Here is an 18,157-nt window from a genome sequence, read left to right as displayed (position 1 = left end):
ATTGCATGCTCGCTCAAAACTTGAGACATCCGTGGCATTGTGTTATGTAACAAAACTGCACATTTTAGAGTGGCCTTTTATGGCCCCAGGTGCACCTCTGCAATGATCACGCTGTTTATTCAGCTTCTTGATATGCCACACCTGTCCGGTGGATGGATTATCTTGGCAAAGGAAAAATGCTCACTAACATGGACGTAAAAAATTTGTGCCCAAAATGTTAGAGTACTTACAGTCCAACCTGCTTCTTCCAGTGCCTAGTCCGCTGCCACCAGTACCTGTCCTGCATCACCCTCAGCCCAGTCCGCTGCCACCAGTACCTGTCCTGCTTCACCCTCAGCCCAGTCCGCTGCCACCAGTACCTGTCCTGCTTCACCCTCAGCCCAGTCCGCTGCCACCAGTACCTGTCCTGCATCACCCTCAGCCCAGTCCGCTGCCACCAGTACCTGTCCTGCTTCACCCTCAGCCCAGTCCGCTGCCACCAGTACCTGTCCTGCATCACCCTCAGCCCAGTCCGCTGCCACCAGTACCTGTCCTGCTTCACCCTCAGCCCAGTCCACTGCCACCAGTACCTGTCCTGCTTCACCCTCAGCCCAGTCCGCTGCCACCAGTACCTGTCCTGCTTCACCCTCAGCCCAGTCCGCTGCCACCAGTACCTGCCCTGCTTCACCCTCAGCCCAGTCCGCTGCCACCAGTACCTGTCCTGCTTCACCCTCAGCCCAGTCCGCTGCCACCAGTACCTGTCCTGCTTCACCCTCAGCCCAGTCCGCTGCCACCAGTACCTGTCCTGCATCACCCTCAGCCCAGTCCGCTGCCACCAGTACATGTCCTGCTTCACCCTCAGCCCAGTCCGCTGCCACCAGTACCTGTCCTGCTTCACCCTCAGCCCAGTCCGCTGCCACCAGTACCTGTCCTGCTTCACCCTCAGCCCAGTCCGCTGCCACCAGTACCTGTCCTGCTTCACCCTCAGCCCAGTCCGCTGCCACCAGTACCTGTCCTGCTTCACCCTCAGCCCAGTCCGCTGCTACCAGTACCTGTCCTGCTTCACCCACAGCCCAGTCAGCTGCCACCAGTACCTGTCCTGCATCACCCTCAGGCCAGTCCGCTGCCACCAGTACCTGTCCTGCTTCACCCTCAGCCCAGTCCGCTGCCACTAGTACCTGTCCTGCTTCACCCTCAGCCCAGTCCGCTGCCACCAGTACCTGTCCTGCTTCACCCTCAGCCCAGTCTGCTGCCAGCCAACTCCACCAATGCAAAAAACTTGATTGGTTTGATAAGTGGCAATGTGTCACTAGTTTGTATATATACTCTGCTGTCCTCTAGCCCTTTTGTATCTTCTTTCTAAAATGAGGGTCTCGCCTCAAATCAGTTCGAGCATTACCCCACGGTTGCTGGTGTATCACAAACCACTCCCTTCCTTATTATCCCTACTGTGTTAGAAGTTCAAAAGGGCGATCGAACTTGTGCAATAGCCTACACTTTCTATGTTAATTTGGATGGGGGGATTTAAAGCATATCAGTCCATTTTAGAGTAGAGCCTATAGCCTATAATAGAACATCATGCATTCAAATGTTTGAACTTGTAACGTGGCTGCAGGAACTTCTAAACACGGCTGCATTAGATTTGTCGGATATAAAGATGGCAGTGTAGGCGATAAGGTAATACAAGGAGCTGCTTGTGAATTCCACATCCGACACCACCAAAACCACTGCTATTCGGGTGTCAACCAACTCCAATCTAATTGAATCGAGCACAAGAAATGTTAGTTGTTTTTTTCCTCTGTTTGCATGGATGTGGTCATATGTTTGGATCCTGTTGTGTCATTCACTCAGAATCAGTCAGTCAGTTGCTATACTCACTCATTGCCTTGGGCCCCTAGGGGCTGGGTGTGTGTGTGTGTGTGTGTGTGTGTGTAAGGTTTCACATGTGTCATTAATAAACATGTTTCTATATCTCAACCAATTGTTTGAAAGAGTTTTGGTTTTAGGTCAATCTTTCTTTACTTTTAATAAGTCAAACTTGTCATACATGTGATGTATTTATAATTCTATCAGGAAATATGCAGTCCACAAGAAACCACAACAGATAACTGATCATTTAAGATACTAATTGCATAAACAAGGTAGGTATAGTGCAGTAATAAACCTCATTAGAACAACACTTCTATATGTTATGATTATGCTCCCATAGTCCTTCCATTAACTCAGGTGATCTGAAATTCACCAATGTGGAAAATAAGAACACTTTTGGAGACTATAACGGTTGTTGAGAAATGTTATTCCAGGCTGGATAGTGTAATCTAGGCCTGATTATCTATGAGGAGAGTCATTGTTATTTTCAATGTTTTTCAGCATATCATAATAAATAATGACTAATAAAACTCATATTATGAAGAAAAACCCTACCCTTTTCTCTTTTCCTTATTTTTCATCTCCCCCTTCTTCCCTCCCTGCTTGCAACGCCAGGATATTGGTTTTGACTCCCAAGACCACCAATGTATTCACCCCTGACTGTATGTCCCTTTGGATAAAAGCATCTGCTAAATGGCATATATTATATTATTATCATATACTGTATATTATGTTTCAGTATGCTGCCATTTCAGTATATCGTTTCATAAATGGTGTTTCAGCATGCTGTCATTTCAGTATTCCAGTATGCTGCGGTTTCAGTATTTCAGTATGCTGCTGTTTCAGTATTTCAGTATGCTGCTGTTTTAGTATTTCAGTATGCTGCTATTTCAGTATGCTGCTGTTTCAGTATTCCAGTATGCTGCTGTTTCAGTATTCCAGTATGCTGTTGTCTCAGTATTTAAGTATGCTGCTGTTTCAGTATTCCAGTATGCTGCTGTTTCAGTATTCCAGTATGCTGCTGTTTCAGTATTGCAGTATGCTGCTGTTTCAGTATTGCAGTATGCTGCTGTTTCAGTATTGCAGTATGCTGCTGTTTCAGTATTGCAGTATGCTGCTGTTTCAGTATTGCAGTATGCTGCTGTTTCAGTATTGCAGTATGCTGCTGTTTCAGTATTGCAGTATGCTGCTGTCTCAGTATTGCAGTATGCTGCTGTTTCAGTATTGCAGTATGCTGCTGTTTCAGTATTTCAGTATGCTGCTGTTTCAGTATACTGTTGACAGTTCACAGACGTGACAGTGGACCTACACACTACTTCCACTTGTAGAGGGAGTACACAGGTTTACTGGTATCACTGGCAAAGGCAACCATTTTGCACAGTATTTCCTTTCCTTTCCTTAAGAACTAGATTTCTGACATTTCACAGTGTACTGAATGGTCACTGAGCATTCATTTCATTCAAGGTCTATAGGCTAAATACTGTAACAAGACGTGTGTAAATGACACCAAATGACATCCATTATACTATGGGAACATACTCCCAAGCTAAATGACATATTATTCAGTAGATTCTGAGACAAGATGATCGTGTAATGGCAAAGTAACTTTCTTCCTCTCTGCGTGAAGCCAGAACTGAAGTTTGACTCAGGAGTGTGGGCACTGAGCACGCTCAGTAGGGAGGGTACTCACTGACACCAATCCAATTAAAATACTGGTTCAAACCAATCAATAACCCCGTCATGCACGAGCACGCTCTCACACACAGTGTGCAAAGACACAAACCTTAACTCACTATCATGTTTCCTTTCCTGGCCCTTGAGGTCAGAACCATGGTGCTGATGCTGATTTTCATTGTGAGCCTCTAATCAATGGTTGATTCACACTTGGGACACCACAGGAGTAGAATCTGGGCAATCTGTGACAATCAATCAATCAGTCAATCAACTACCAGGAATAAAAGACAACCAGCAGGCTCAGAGTCAGATTTGCGTATCCTTCCCTGCTCTATGTGACAGATAGCTAACACCTGACAACATCTTTACTCCTGAACACTGGCAAGTACTGTGCTTACCTGGCACTAACCCCATAGTTCTCTGGTCAAAATTAGTGCACTATATATGGAATAGGGTGCCTGTTTGGACGCACCGAGTGTGGATTTATACCTTCCAGACCCAGGTACAAATCACACAACAGCGCTCCAGGTCTTCTTCCAGACAGTCATTTCACAGAGAGTGTAATCTATCCCTGATTATCTAAGAGGAGAGTCAAACCTGCATGCCTGCTCCTGATAGCCACAGTGTGAGGATACCATCTCTCATTAAAATCAATCTGTTCCACCACCGTGCAGGTTTCAGCACACAGAGAAGCTCCATATAGATACACTTTCTTTTCCTTAAAAAGCAGATTGTCAGCTTGAAGCTTCACACAGGCTTCAGAGCACATAGTTGGGGCTGCAGTTTTTGTCTCCTGCCTGCTATGCTGTTTGATGAATATGCTGCTTAAAGGGATAGTTCGCCCTAATTATGCACAAAGTACTATATGACAGCAAATCACATCTTATTTGTCACATGCGCCGAATACAACAGGTGTAGACCTTACTATGAAATGCTGACTTATAAGCCCTTAACCAACAATGCAGTTAAGGGGGAAAAAATGGTAAGAAAGTATTTACTAAAATAAACTGAAGTAAAAAATAAACAAATTTAAATAACAAAAATAAATAATTAAGGAGCAACAAAATAACAGTAGCGAGGCTATATACAGGAGGTACCGGTACAGAGTCACTGTGCGGGGGGCACTGGTTAGTCGAGGTAATATGTACAGTTGAAGTCGGAAGTTTACATACCCTTAGGTTGGAGTCATTAAAACTCATTTTTCAACCACTCCACAAATTTCTTGTTAACAAACTATAGTTTTGGCAAGTCAGTTAGGACATCTACTTTGTGCATGACACAAGTCATTTTTCCAACAATGTTTTACATTGTTTCACTTATAACTCACTGTATCACAATTCCAGTGGGTCACAAGTTCACATACACTATGTTGACTGTGCTTTTAAACAGCTTGGAATATTCCAGAAAATGATGTCATGGCTTTACCTTGATTAGATAAGTATTCAATACATGTTAGAAACACCTTTGACAGCGATTACAGCTGGGGCTTCTTGAGGTTATTTATTTTAATTTTATTTTATTTCACCTTTATTTAACCAGGTAGGTAGGCCAGTTAAGAACTAGTTCTCATTTACAACTGCAACCTGGCCAAGATAAAGCAAAGCAGTGCGACACAAACAACACAGAGGTACACATGGGATAAACAAACGTACAGTCAATAACACAATAGAAAAATCTATATAAGTACATTTAAGGCTGTGTTTACACAGGCAGCCCAATTCTGATATTCTTTTCCACTAATTGGTCTTTTGACCAATCAGATCAGCTTTGAAAAAAGATATGTGAAAAGATGTGATGTGATTGGTCAAAAGACCAATTAGTGGAAAAAAATATAAAAATAGGGCTGTCTGTGTAAAACGCAGCCTAAGAGTCATGCACACCTGGATTGAAGCACTTTTGGCAGTGATTACAGCCCCAAGTTTTCTTGGGTATGATGCTACAAGCTTCGCACACCGGCATTTAGGGAGTTTCTCCCATTCTTCTCTGCAGATCCTCTTAACCACTGTCAGGTTGGATGGTCAGCATCGCTGCACAGCTTTTTCAGGTCTCTCCCGAGATGTTCGATCTGGTTCAAGTCCGGGCTCTGGCTGGGCCACTCAAGACTTTCAAGTTATCTTTACTGTCCCAATTGGGAAATTTGTTGTGCAGTCAGGGTTCAACAATACATTTTAAAAAACATTAAAAACAGGGACAACATACAACCAATACACACATGACATAAAACAATGAGATAGATAAAAAGGAGTAATCATTGTGCAAAAGTGCAGCAATAAATAGACATTTAATTTCATGAGAAGATTCAGATAGTTTATGGCCTGTGGGATGCAGGAGTTCTTGTATCTGTTGCTATTGCGTTTGGGAAGTCTAAAAGGACAACCTGAGGGGAGAAGCACAACATGGTAGAGGAGGACAGTCTAGTCTTACCTCTCCTCACCACATGCTTTCTGAATGTCACTGAGAGTTGTGCCTGTTGCACCCCGATGACCTAACTGGCCACCTTAACCCTCCTGTCCAACCTATTTTTGTTCCAAACCTTGCCAAGGCTTTCGACTCTGTCAATCACCATATTCTTATCGGCAGACTCAGTAGCCTCGGTTTTTCGGATGACTGCCTTGCCTGGTTCACCAATTACTTTGCAGACAGAGTTCAGTGTGTCAAATCGGAGGGCATGCTGTCCGGTCCTCTGGCAGTCTCTATGGGGGTGCCACAGGGTTCAATTCTCGGGCCGACCGATGTTGCTCTTGCTGCGGGCGATTCCCTGATCCACCTCTACGCAGACGACACCATTTTACATTTACATTACATTTAAGTCATTTAGCAGACGCTCTTATCCAGAGCGACTTACAAATTGGTGCATTCACCTTATGACATCCAGTGGAACAGTCACTTTACAATAGTGCATCTAAATCTTAAAGGGGGGTGAGAGGGATTACTTATCCTATCCTAGGTATTCCTTAAAGAGGTGGGGTTTCAGGTGTCTCCGGAAGGTGGTGATTGACTCCGCTGTTCTATATACTTTCGGCCCGTCATTGGACACTGTGCTATCTAACCTCCAAACGAGCTTCAATGCCATACAACACTCCTTCCGTGGCCTCCAACTGCTCTTAAATGCTAGTAAAAACCAAATGCATGCTTTTCAACCAATCGCTGCCTGCACCCGCATGCCCGACTAGCATCACCACCCTGGATGGTTCAGACCTTGAATATGTGGACATCTATAAGTACCTAGGTGTCTGGCTCGACTACAAACTCTCCTTCCAGACTCATATCAAAGATCTCCAATCGAAAATCAAATCAAGAGTCGGCTTTCTATTCCGCAACAAAGCCTCCTTCACTCACGCCGCCAAGCTTACCCTAGTAAAACTGACTATACTACCGATCCTCGACTTCGGCGATGTCATCTACAAAATGGCTTCCAACACTCTACTCAGCAAACTGGATGCAGTTTATCACAGTGCCATCCGTTTTGTCACTAAAGCACATTATACCACCCACCACTGCGACTTGTATGCTCTAGTCGGCTGGTCCTCGCTACATATTCGTCGCCAGACCCACTGGCTCCAGGTCATCTACAAGTCCATGCTAGGTAAAGCTCCGCCTTATCTCAGTTCACTGGTCACGATGGCAACACCCATCCATAGCACGCGCTCCAGCAAGTGTATCTCACTGATCATCCTTAAAGCCAATACCTCATTTGGCCGCCTTTCGTTCCAGTACTCTGCTGCCTGTGATTGGAACGAATTGCAAAAATCGCTGAAGTTGGAGACTTTTATCTCCCTCACCAACTTCAAACATCAGCTATCTGAACAGCTAACCGATCGCTGCAGCTGTACATAGTCTATTGGTAAATAGACCACCCATTTTCACCTACCTCATCCCCTTACTGTTTTTATTTATTTACTTTTCTGCTCTTTTGCACACCAATATCTCTACCTGTACATGACCATCTGATCATTTATCACTCCAGTGTTAATCTGCAAAATTGTAATTATTCGCCTACCTCCTCATGCCTTTTGCACACATTGTATATAGACTTCCCTTTTTTTCTACTGTGTTATTGACTTGTTAATTGTTGTTAATTGTTGTGTAACTCTGTGTTGTCTGTTCACACTGCTATGCTTTATCTTGGCCAGGTCGCAGTTGCAAATGAGAACTTGTTCTCAACTAGCCTACCTGGTTAAATAAAGGTGGAAAAAATTATTTAAGAACATCAATATGGATTCAATAAAACTCAATATAACAGTGTCATCATTGTCTTACTGACATTAAAAAGAGTTCTTTCTCAACAACAAAAACGGTCTGCTGTCCATTTTTACAGATGGCACCTGTGTTCTCCTCAAACGTCAACCTCTTTTCCAACACTGTTCCCAGGTACTTGTAGGTACTGACAAGCTCAATGTCATTTTCCATCACCATGTTGGGTGTGGGGTTCAGTGGCTGCCTTCTGAAGTCAATGGCCATATCTTTAGTTTTGGAGACATTCAGTTGGAGGAAGGCCCATGCTCAGACGTTCCATCCTGTAGGAGACTGACGATGACCGAGTCACCAGCAAACTTGATGTGCCTTTTTTCATATTCGCTACAACAGCCATTAGTGTAGCGTATGTACAGGAGAGGAGAGAGCACACAACCTTGTGGGGATCCAGTGGAGGAGCAGAGCTGCTTTGACATGACACCACTTGTTTGGACCGGTCGGTAAGGAAGTCCACTATCCAGCCCACAATGCCCACGTCCAGCTTGAAGTGGGAGAGGAGCTTCTCTGCTAGTATGTGAGGCTGGATAGTATTAAAGGCAGACGAGAAGTCGATGAACAGAAGCCTTGCATGGATTTTTGGGCCCTCCAGGTGCTTGCAGAGGAAGTTGAGTAGGGTTAGAGTAGCGTCCTTCACCCCCCCCCCCCCCCCGCTTGGCCATGTAAGCAAACTGCAGGGGGTCCTGGGAATTCTCAACCTGACGCAGTATATCCTTCTTGATTAGCTTCTCAAATAATTTCATCACCAAGGATGTCAGTGCCACTGGCCTAAAGTTGGGGGATTTGCTTTTTGCCACGGAGACAACAGTATCATGCAGTTGTTCTGCACATGACTTAAGCTCTTTTTAACTTTGGTCTGTCTGAATAGGCTGGTGACTGTCTGGCAGCTCTAGCAGGGGAGAAATTTGATGAACTGACTCGTTGGAAAGGTGGCATCCTATGACGGTGTCATGTTGAAAGTCACTGAGCTCTTCAGTAAGGCCATTCTACTGACAATGCTTGTCTATGGAGATTGCATGGCTGTGTGCTCGATTTTATACACCTGTCAGCAAATTGCAGAACCACTCATTTGAAGGGGTGTCCACATACTTTTGTATATATAGTGTATGGGGGACAGAGGATGGGGTAGTCATTCACAAATGACTGATGTAAAATGGCTATTTCACACACTGTGAGTCCATGTAACTTGTTATGTGATTTGGTAAGCCAAATTTTACAATGATAAAAAAAATCACAATTAAATCTATTTCAATGACACGTTGTAATGCAACAAAATGTGACAAAATCCAGGGGTGGGGGGTGAATACTTATGATACCTACTGTAGGTACTATTGACTTTGTCTTTAATTCTACAGAGGGACTACTATTACTGTATGTAGTCTGCTAAGGTGTAGTATGCATTTCCTTTACCAGAGGTCTTTATTTTATGTTAAACTGATTGAACAAAATCATACAAAAGCAGTATCCTACACAGAAATACACACACAGTCTCACACACCAGAACGCACAAAGCCCCAAGCTAACAAAAAACACATTCATAGTAAAATATAGAAAGAACACAGATGAGACCAGAGAAGTAGAACGCTCCAGACCGGACCTCAGAGGGAGAACTGAACAGCTCCTGAACACTTTGGATGGCCCCTCCATTGAACCCACTCTAAAGTAAGTGGATTTCATTATACTGCATGTGTGTGTCCATGTGCGTGTCCATGTGTGTGTCCGTGTGTGTGTCCGTGTGCGTGTCCATGTGCGTGTCCGTGTGCGTGTCCATGTGCGTGTCCATGTGCGTGTCCATGTGCGTGTCCATGTGCGTGTCCATGTGCGTGTCCATGTGCGTGTGTGTGTGTTCATGTGCGTGTCCATGTGTGTGTGTGTGTGTGTCCATGTGCGTGTGTGTGTGTGTGTGTGTGCATGTCCACGTGTGTGTCCGTGTGTGTGTGTGTGCGCGTGTCCGCGTGAAGACAGGCGGATCCACAGAGCGGACAACAAAAAACGAACTTATCCCCTGCCTCATCCCATCCCATCTCTCTCTCTCTCTCTCGTTATTTAGTTCTCCCACTCCTTTCTCCTCTCCTACATCACTCTCTCTGTAACACAATTACTGCCAGTCAACGATTTACAGCTGCACAGCCAGCAGATAGCTGTTCACACACTCACACCAAGGTTGTTAGTTTTGTGTTTTTAATTCTATTCGTTTTCTATTTTTATTTGAAATTCAGTTTCGTTTCAGTTACTTTTACGACTTGATTTACTCGTTTTTATTCTGTTTTAGTTTGATAAAACATTTATATTTTGTTTTTACATGGTTTTGTTTTAGTATTAGGGACAGGATGTACAGGTTGTATTTCTTCCCTGTTAGTTAGTGATAGGCAGTAGTAGTCTCGGAAATCCCACAACGGGATTCTCTTGGACATAAAAAAATGAAATAATAATTCAATAATACAGACAACTCTCCCAAACAAAAACACAAGTTTGGGTAGGGCGGGCCAAGCCTGAAAAATCAAAAGCCGCGTTCGAGAGTATCACTTTTGTTAAGTCAGTGGCCATTATTGGTCGCCGCCTTCCAAAGTCTGTTGCATTATGGGGATAAACATTGTCTGACTTGCGCCCACATTTATTTATTTTTTTGACATGACGACTGCATGAACTTTACAAAAACCATGTGATCAAAGTTCATGAAGTTTTGACTGCAGTCGACTGCAAGTTTCTGCAGTTTTTCTTCACCAACTTCCTCCTGCAGACAACACCTGCATTGTGGGAGACTCTATTGTCAACCAACCATTAAGGTGTTTTTGTTTGACACACCCGGACGTGACCAAAGACTTGACTGAAACAGGAACCAACACTGCACAATTCACGCATACAGTAGACAAATTAATGTGATATTTGAGGCCTTCTAACAAATTATTGGTACAGTGTTAAATAGTACACTTTTTTCTCTACAAACCAACAGCTGACACATTGAGGGAATCTATCATTTCACCTCAATCCCTCCAGCTCCACAACCCAACCCTAACCTTACCCCCCGGCCCCCCTGCCATGCTCGTCCCCGCTGGGAGTGACTTTCACTGGGTGACTGCTGTGACTGCAGCCCCTCGGTTTGGAGAGGGGAGCATGCCCCCTGCTTCACCCCGGCCCTGCAATTAACGCCCTCCTACTGTCCCCCAACAGACGCACTGGGCCTCAGAGGGCAGGGGCAGGGAGGGGAGCCACACAACCAGAGGCCTTCCCATTCACGTCAATTTAGTCTTATTTATTTCTGCGGGATAAGGGGCCCTTTGAGATTAGAGATCCCAGGTCTGATAAGGGGGCCGTCCCAATTAAGTTACCCCCGCGGGCCACCATTAAACCCCAGGCCATCGACACGTCGCCGCCACGGAGGACAGCAGGAGGAGGAGGAGGAAATAGGAGGAGAGAGAGGAAGGGGTGGAAAGTAGATACACACACAGAGAACACACAGCGCATCCTCCCATCACACACCCCCAACATGAGCATACATCACACATGAACACACAAATAGCTCCTCAAACACACAGACACACAAAACAGACAGATAGTTTTACACAGACAGGGCAAAATAGACAGGAAACACAAACTAACCCTTGAAACATTTGATACTGTAAGAGCCATCTCAGTTTCCAGTGCTGTACACAGTATGTCTATTTCTATTATCCTGTTTTTCCTCCTCAGCCCAGGAGGGGAGCAGAGGATGGGTTGTGACTGAGCCATGGGTTTTGTTCATTAGGGCATCCAACAGAAAACGTTAAGAAGTGTTTTTGCAACAGAAAACAAAAAATGAATGTTTCTTATTGGACAACTCCAGGTTGTCCTTCCTTGTTTCAGTCCATGTTCTTATGTCTGGTGCTTAATGAACATGGCCCTGTAGTGTGGGCCTGCTGCTGGACACGGCTCTGACCGGGACAGACGCTCATGTGACCCTATGGGGAAAGATTTGTTCTATTGCTGGTAATTGCACATGATGCCAAACACAGAAACCTCATTGATGACCATCTGTCTCCTATTTCCACGGACATGAGATGTCCTGTTTGACTGTCTTAAATAACGTTCTGACTGACTCCTACTGCAGTAGGAGTCAGTCACTCCTACTCTTAATACCTGACCTGAGAACAGCTAAACTGGGCCAAATCAAGCATCTCAGTGTAGGAATGATGATTTAGGATCAGTTTTGCCTTTTAAATCACAGTGGATACAATTAAAACGGACATGGGGGATCTGATCCTAGATCAGCACTCTGAGACACTTGATACATATGGCCCCAGGAGAATGAAAAAGCTTGCTAATTTCTATGACCAAATACAATAACTCAAGTATTTGTATAAACAGAACATTGCACTTTTTTCTGTCCCCTCTTTCTCTCTATCCTCTCATCCCTCTCTGGTTTAAGTTAAAGGATGCAGCTGACATGACAGACAGCGTGTTGAGAAGAGCATGAGGACAGAGCAGCTGACAGACAGCATGTTGAGAAGAGCATGAGGACAGAGCAGCTGACAGACAGCATGTTGAGAAGAGCATGAGGACAGAGCTGCTGACAGACAGCGTGTTGAGAAGAGCATGAGGACAGAGCAGCTGACAGACAGCATGTTGAGAAGAGCATGAGGACAGAGCAGCAACAGTTGATCAAACTGCACTTAGCCAAGGCAGGCCTCTCTAAGAGCAGGAGTAGTAGGTGAGAGAGAGAGGGAGGAAGAGAGCGAGAGAGAGGGAGGAAGAGAGCGAGAGAGAGGCAGGAAGAGAGAGGGGGGGCGAGCGAGCGAGAGAAAGATCGAGGGAGAGAGAGAGAGCGAGAGAGGGAGGAAGAGAGAATGAGAGAGAGGGCCCTCTGCCAGTGGAGGAAAGAGAAAAGCGTTAAGACCTATTAATAGGAGCCGCCGAGACGCTGGTGTCAACTCCATGTGATGGCTAAGCTGTGGTGCTGCTTCCTCTCAGCAACACACACTATTTTCTCTTCCCCTCTTTCTCGCTCCGTCCCTCTCTATTTTTCACTTCCTCGTCCTCGCTCTTCCTAATGCTGTGCCTGTCCCATTGTTCCTCTCTCCCTTTGTCCGACAGTTTTTCAATGTACTGCTACTGTGCTACACCTCTGTCCTGCTGTCTCACCCCACTTAATAAGATCACACCTTGACCCTTTTCATACTATCGTGCCGACCTGAATCCTACTGTGCTGGCTCGTAATGTTTTTGGTTCGGGTCAGGAATGTGAAAAGGCCACCTGTTTTTCCTTCACTAAGTGTTGATTCAAATGATCTTATCCTCCGTTGTTATCATGCTAAAGGTCACATTTCGTACAGAGTTCCTGCAAGAGGAGACTTTTCTGTCTTTGATTTGACATCTGACGGCTGGATGTTTCTCCTAAAAACATTAGTCTGAAGTCTATTTTCTACACTAGAGTGATGCCATCCTTCAGAGCAGTTTAATAAAAACCTACCGAAGATGATCCACACTGTCCAGACATATAATTATGTGCCAACACAGGAAGTGAAGGAGCAGTACTACATGGCTGCCTGTTGCACAAACATTGAATACCTATATGTGAGGGAATTACACACACTTACACAGTTTCACCCATCACAAAACACACACTCTAGTCTGTTGTGCGAACATGCACGCGCGCACACACACACACACACACACACACACACAGGTTGGGATTGGGTTCAGTGTGTGTGGCGTCCTCCATCCAGGTTTCTCCAGGCCTCAGGCAGCTTTCCAGTGCTCTGGCCTCATTCATCCACACACTGCCTACCATGCCATGGCTCTACTGGCACTTAGAACACATTTACAACCTGCTCACTCAGGAATCTCACATATAACCACACACACACACACACACACACACACACAATAACAACTTACCCATCTAAAAACACACATTCACCCTCCCTTCCACAAACAAACAGACACACACACCCACACTAACAGTCCAATTTACAAGTGGTCAAAACCGCCAATAGAAAACAAGCAGTGAGGGTGAAAGCTCACGCATCTTAACAGAACCCAGAAGGGAGCAAGACTGCGTTTCCACCATCACTATTGATCTATCTCTCCTGCGTTAAACCTACAGTACTCTCCACTTGTCGTGACCCACTGAAATAAATCAAATAGCAGCAGGTCTGGGTGAGAGCAAACTGCCTCTCACAGTCAGTCAAAATATGACCCTGCTGCCTCAAGACAAAAAGCAGACTTACCGCTTCTGCCTTAGCTTCTGCCAAGACGCTGCAGTGAGTGGGGTTGACTCTGTGTTTAGCTGAGAGCGGAATAACAGCTCCTTCAGAAATGTTCTGTATCCAGCCCGCACAAATTAGCCTACTATCGGAGTTCAGCAAGTCAACAAGTCATATGACTGTCTGTCTGCCTGTAGCCAAAAGCTGGGTAACTAATGTCTTTTTGCGATTGCATTTTGAGTATATTTAATATCTTTCTACAGAGAAACTTTCAACGGTGGCCATTTACAAATGTTCCAAAAGCAATCAGAGAGAGCCTTGACCCTGTTTGGAACAGAAATAACAGACTCTGCACTTGTCTAGCAGCACATCCCCTATAGAGGACCAGACTCTCCATTGAATCCTTTCAGACAACCTCAATGAAGTCAGCTCAGAGGACAAGGAGATGTGGAGAGAGAAAGAAAGAAATACAGAGACAGAGAGAGACAGAGACAGAGACAGAGACAGAGACAGAGACAGAGACAGAGACAGACAGAGACAGAGACAGAGACAGAGACAGAGACAGAGACAGAGACAGAGACAGAGACAGAGACAGAGAGACAGAGACAGAGACAGAGACAGAGACAGAGACAGAGACAGAGACAGAGACAGAGACAGAGAGAGAGAGAGAGAGAGAGAGAGAGAGAGAGAGAGAGAGAGAGATTCAGAATAGCCTGTTCAAATGTAGGACAGACACATTATCAAGAGGGGAGCAGACAGGAGCGCAACCTTTTCATGTGACTCAGATGCTGAGGCATATAAATAAGCAGCAGCAAACAGGTGCATTAGACAAGCTCAGCAGGTGAATGGGTGACTGTGAAATGTGTAATCATCTCTGGAAATCCCTGATGTTGATGCATGATCTTTAGTTGTCCCTGTCTGAACCTGGATCTATATAAACTGGCATTGAGGTTACATTGTCATTTATAGTCCCAGATGTCTATCTGTTCAGGCCAGTTTACCCCCCTCAACCTTCAATACAACACCTTATTAGAAGAACATTGAAAGAATAGGCTGCACAAATTCAATTGTAGAATGACTGTCTGACACCAGGTACAAAGGTGAAATAGAATTAGTTCTTCAGTTTGTCAGCTGTACCCATGTCTGCATCACATGTTTTAATATTCATCATAGAAGGGCTATATGAAATGAAGCATTGAATTGTTTTGATTCATAAATGGACAAGATAATGTAAATATTGGGAACTGGCAAATGTACTCTATGCCAGGAATGAAATATCTCATACGAATGTTGTTGTTTTTTTTACCGGTATTTTATCATTTATTTGCCCCCCTCAGCTACCAATGTGAGCTACAAACGCGCACACAAGGGCTGGCGGTGGGATGGGCATCTATATATACCTTCTCTCTCTACCCGGTCTCTTCAGCAACACGACAACCATCAAAACGCAATCGGTCCAACCAATGTGGCTTGGACGCCTGCAAGCAAGCAAACACACACACACTTGACTATCATGCCATCAGGTGTCTCTTGATATGGGCTTTTAGTCTAATTTGTCTCTGCTGCAAAAAAATCATTGTCTATCATTATTATCAGCGCGATGCTATTTGCGCAAACCGGGTAGTAGCTTAATATAGAAGCGCTGTACGCATAGTGGCACTGCCTGGCCCATGACAGCAGGGACAGGAATGAATGACTGTCATCTTAAGATAAGAACGGCCTATTGGGGTGGATCAGAGGTCCAGGGAAAGTTATGGTAGAGCAACCGTAGCGTGCGAGGACTCAATAGATACATTTATATGGGCAAATATGGGCATCATAGACCACACACACATTTACGCGCAGAGCAATGAAAGACGAAACATTTACTAACCGTCACCTTGATGGGGACGTACAGGACAGGTATGTCAGTGGCTCCATTCTTGTTCAGGTCCCCTTGAATGGTCCCGACCTGGAACCCTTTGGATTTCACCCAGAATTTGAATTTGGCGTTGATGTGGTTGCTCTCAATGTAGACCGCGTCGGAGTCGTCGGTGTGTAAAAGGGTCTGGAGAATCTTATTGTATTTTCGCCGGGTGACTGTCTTTGTTTTACCCGAGTCCCCGTAAGTACGGAGACACCAGTCCTGAAATTCGCCGAACATCTCTCCTTCCAACACCACCGGGTTTCTGCTCATTTTGGGTAAATTCAAGCTGGGTTTTTTCATTGACATGATTTCTCTCTGATGTCCCGTGTCTTTTTAAATAGGAGGACGGGGTCTTTCCAAACACTAATAATACACTGTTTTATTCGATGTATGTTTCAAATAACCTTTAAATGTATCTCTCTTGGCTAGAAAGTGATCAACATATGACTTAGATTGATATTCCTGCGAATGAGGAAGGATTCCGTATCAGGCTATGAAGATTGGTGTGCTCTCTCTCACACCTGTTAGCAGAAAACGTTCGCCTCCTGTCCCAAAGGGTAATAACAAATGTCAGTAGCTCATATCCTGCTCTGAGGAACTGAAAGAGGGGCCGTCCTAAGAAACGGGTATCTCCCACCTGTGTGTCAATGGTCTCCCAGCTAATAAAGATTCGCCGTTTGAATATCACAATTTTACTGTCCCGGAGTAGACAATCAAACGTGGTAGAATATTTTACATAAATAAGGCTATATGATAAGACAGAGTCCATATATTGCACAGGTCCGCTACTAATTAGAAGGATAGATAGCACCCGTGCTGTCATGATATACCTTCCTCCTCCCAACTCCACCCGACACCTACTGTATTCCACCTGTTTGAATCGAACTTGAATGCCGCCGTCCCGAACCATCTCCTGTAAGGCAAATCAACGCGCATCGATGTCTCTCCTAGATAAAGCTTTAAATTGATAAAGTATACATGTGTGCGAATAGTAGGTATTATGTACAGGCTCTTGTTCTTCTCCACTAGATACCACACACCCACAAACCATGTATCGTCGATGGGACATGTGTCCGCGGAATGGCTGGCTAAAATCCAGGAAGTGCAGTTCCAGAAGCCGAAACGCACAAAGCGGGGCTGCCCGACTGTCCCATGCGGGACTAAATGGAGCTATTGGCACTGTTTCTTTCGTTTGATGGATATGGACATGAAGAATTCATGTGTGCTTTTCCCCCCACGTTTTCTTTGACCCATTGTAACGAAAACCTATTTCGTATGAAATGCAGGGGTTTGAGCCAGCACATGATTGGTAGGCTACATTGTAAAATACGAGCTATAATTTCAATCAAATTTGAATTTATATTTTATATTTTCACTACCCAGATTGTCATAACTGGATAACCTATTGTATTGGTATAATAATAATAAAAAATACTATGTATAACGGAATTAAGTAAACCTATGAATTAATTTATTAATAATAATTATAATTATTGTTATTATTGTAGGCATAGTCCTCACATATTTGATGTTTATTTGATATGAAAGACATGGAGAGGGGAGAGTGTTGAAATAGCAGTGCCGGATTCAAACCCATGCTGCAGCTATAAGTGTTCTGGAGGCAGAGTCTTTTAGACAGCCAAATCATCCTAGCCCACTATTGTTTTCATTATAAGACAATATTCTGCTTAGAGTGAGACTCCACCTGATCTTTGTTTGTTTTAGAAAGATTGTCAGTTAAACTGTTTTAGTTCTCTCAACAGTCAGTGGCCTTTTGTGGCTCCATCCAATCTTGTAGTCAATGAAGCAAAACACAAAAACAATTCTGCTAAAAACATTTTCACACATCAAAATAAGAGAGCCCACACACATCCAATATGCCTGATTTTACTCAAGAGTCCATAAATGCAAGATTGTACCTATTCCTATTCTTCATTCACCAGGCCATGCATATCATTTTGAAAGCTACATACTGAACATGTCAGCTGTATAGTATATCATATAGTAATGGATAACACAACCGTCTAGATGCTCAGTTTACCTCAATAGGATACCTTAACCCAAAATACTTCCAGACTGTTACAATTTTGATAATAGCTCATAACATCCAATAGATTAGATGAACGGCCTACTTTGGCAACACAATATGTAAAACATAAGATCCCATTACAGCCCAATCACAAACCACCCAACATAATGTTGGATCAATGGCATTTTATGACCTAGTATATTGACCCACTATTTCTGCTCCCCCAGGTGAAATACATCACAGAACATACAAGGTACATTTAAAAAAA

At 44.3% G+C, this 18,157-nt stretch overlaps 1 protein-coding gene and 1 long non-coding RNA gene across 3 annotated transcripts in view; one reads left to right on the top strand and one right to left on the bottom strand.

Annotated features, from left to right (window-relative positions):
- The window catches only part of nol4lb (nucleolar protein 4-like b), a 159,928-nt gene extending 143,005 nt beyond the window's left edge, over positions 1 to 16,923 (bottom strand). For both annotated transcript variants that reach the window (XM_046365357.1, XM_046365359.1), the window contains exon 1: positions 15,828 to 16,923. In XM_046365357.1, coding sequence (XP_046221313.1) covers positions 15,828 to 16,166 — 339 coding nt within the window. In that variant the 5' untranslated portion in view covers positions 16,167 to 16,923. The remainder of the gene's footprint in view (positions 1 to 15,827) is intronic.
- Positions 16,566 to 17,393, top strand: LOC124045765. Its single transcript, XR_006840900.1, has 2 exons — positions 16,566 to 16,775; positions 16,890 to 17,393. It is a non-coding gene; the product is annotated as an uncharacterized LOC124045765 (long non-coding RNA).
- Positions 17,394 to 18,157: the final 764 nt, after the last annotated feature.

This window comes from Oncorhynchus gorbuscha, linkage group LG10 (assembly GCF_021184085.1).
Source record: "Oncorhynchus gorbuscha isolate QuinsamMale2020 ecotype Even-year linkage group LG10, OgorEven_v1.0, whole genome shotgun sequence".
Lineage (NCBI taxonomy): Eukaryota > Metazoa > Chordata > Actinopteri > Salmoniformes > Salmonidae > Oncorhynchus > Oncorhynchus gorbuscha.
The sequence above is the reverse complement of the archived record's forward strand: the minus strand, read 5'-3'. Positions and strand labels throughout refer to the sequence as shown.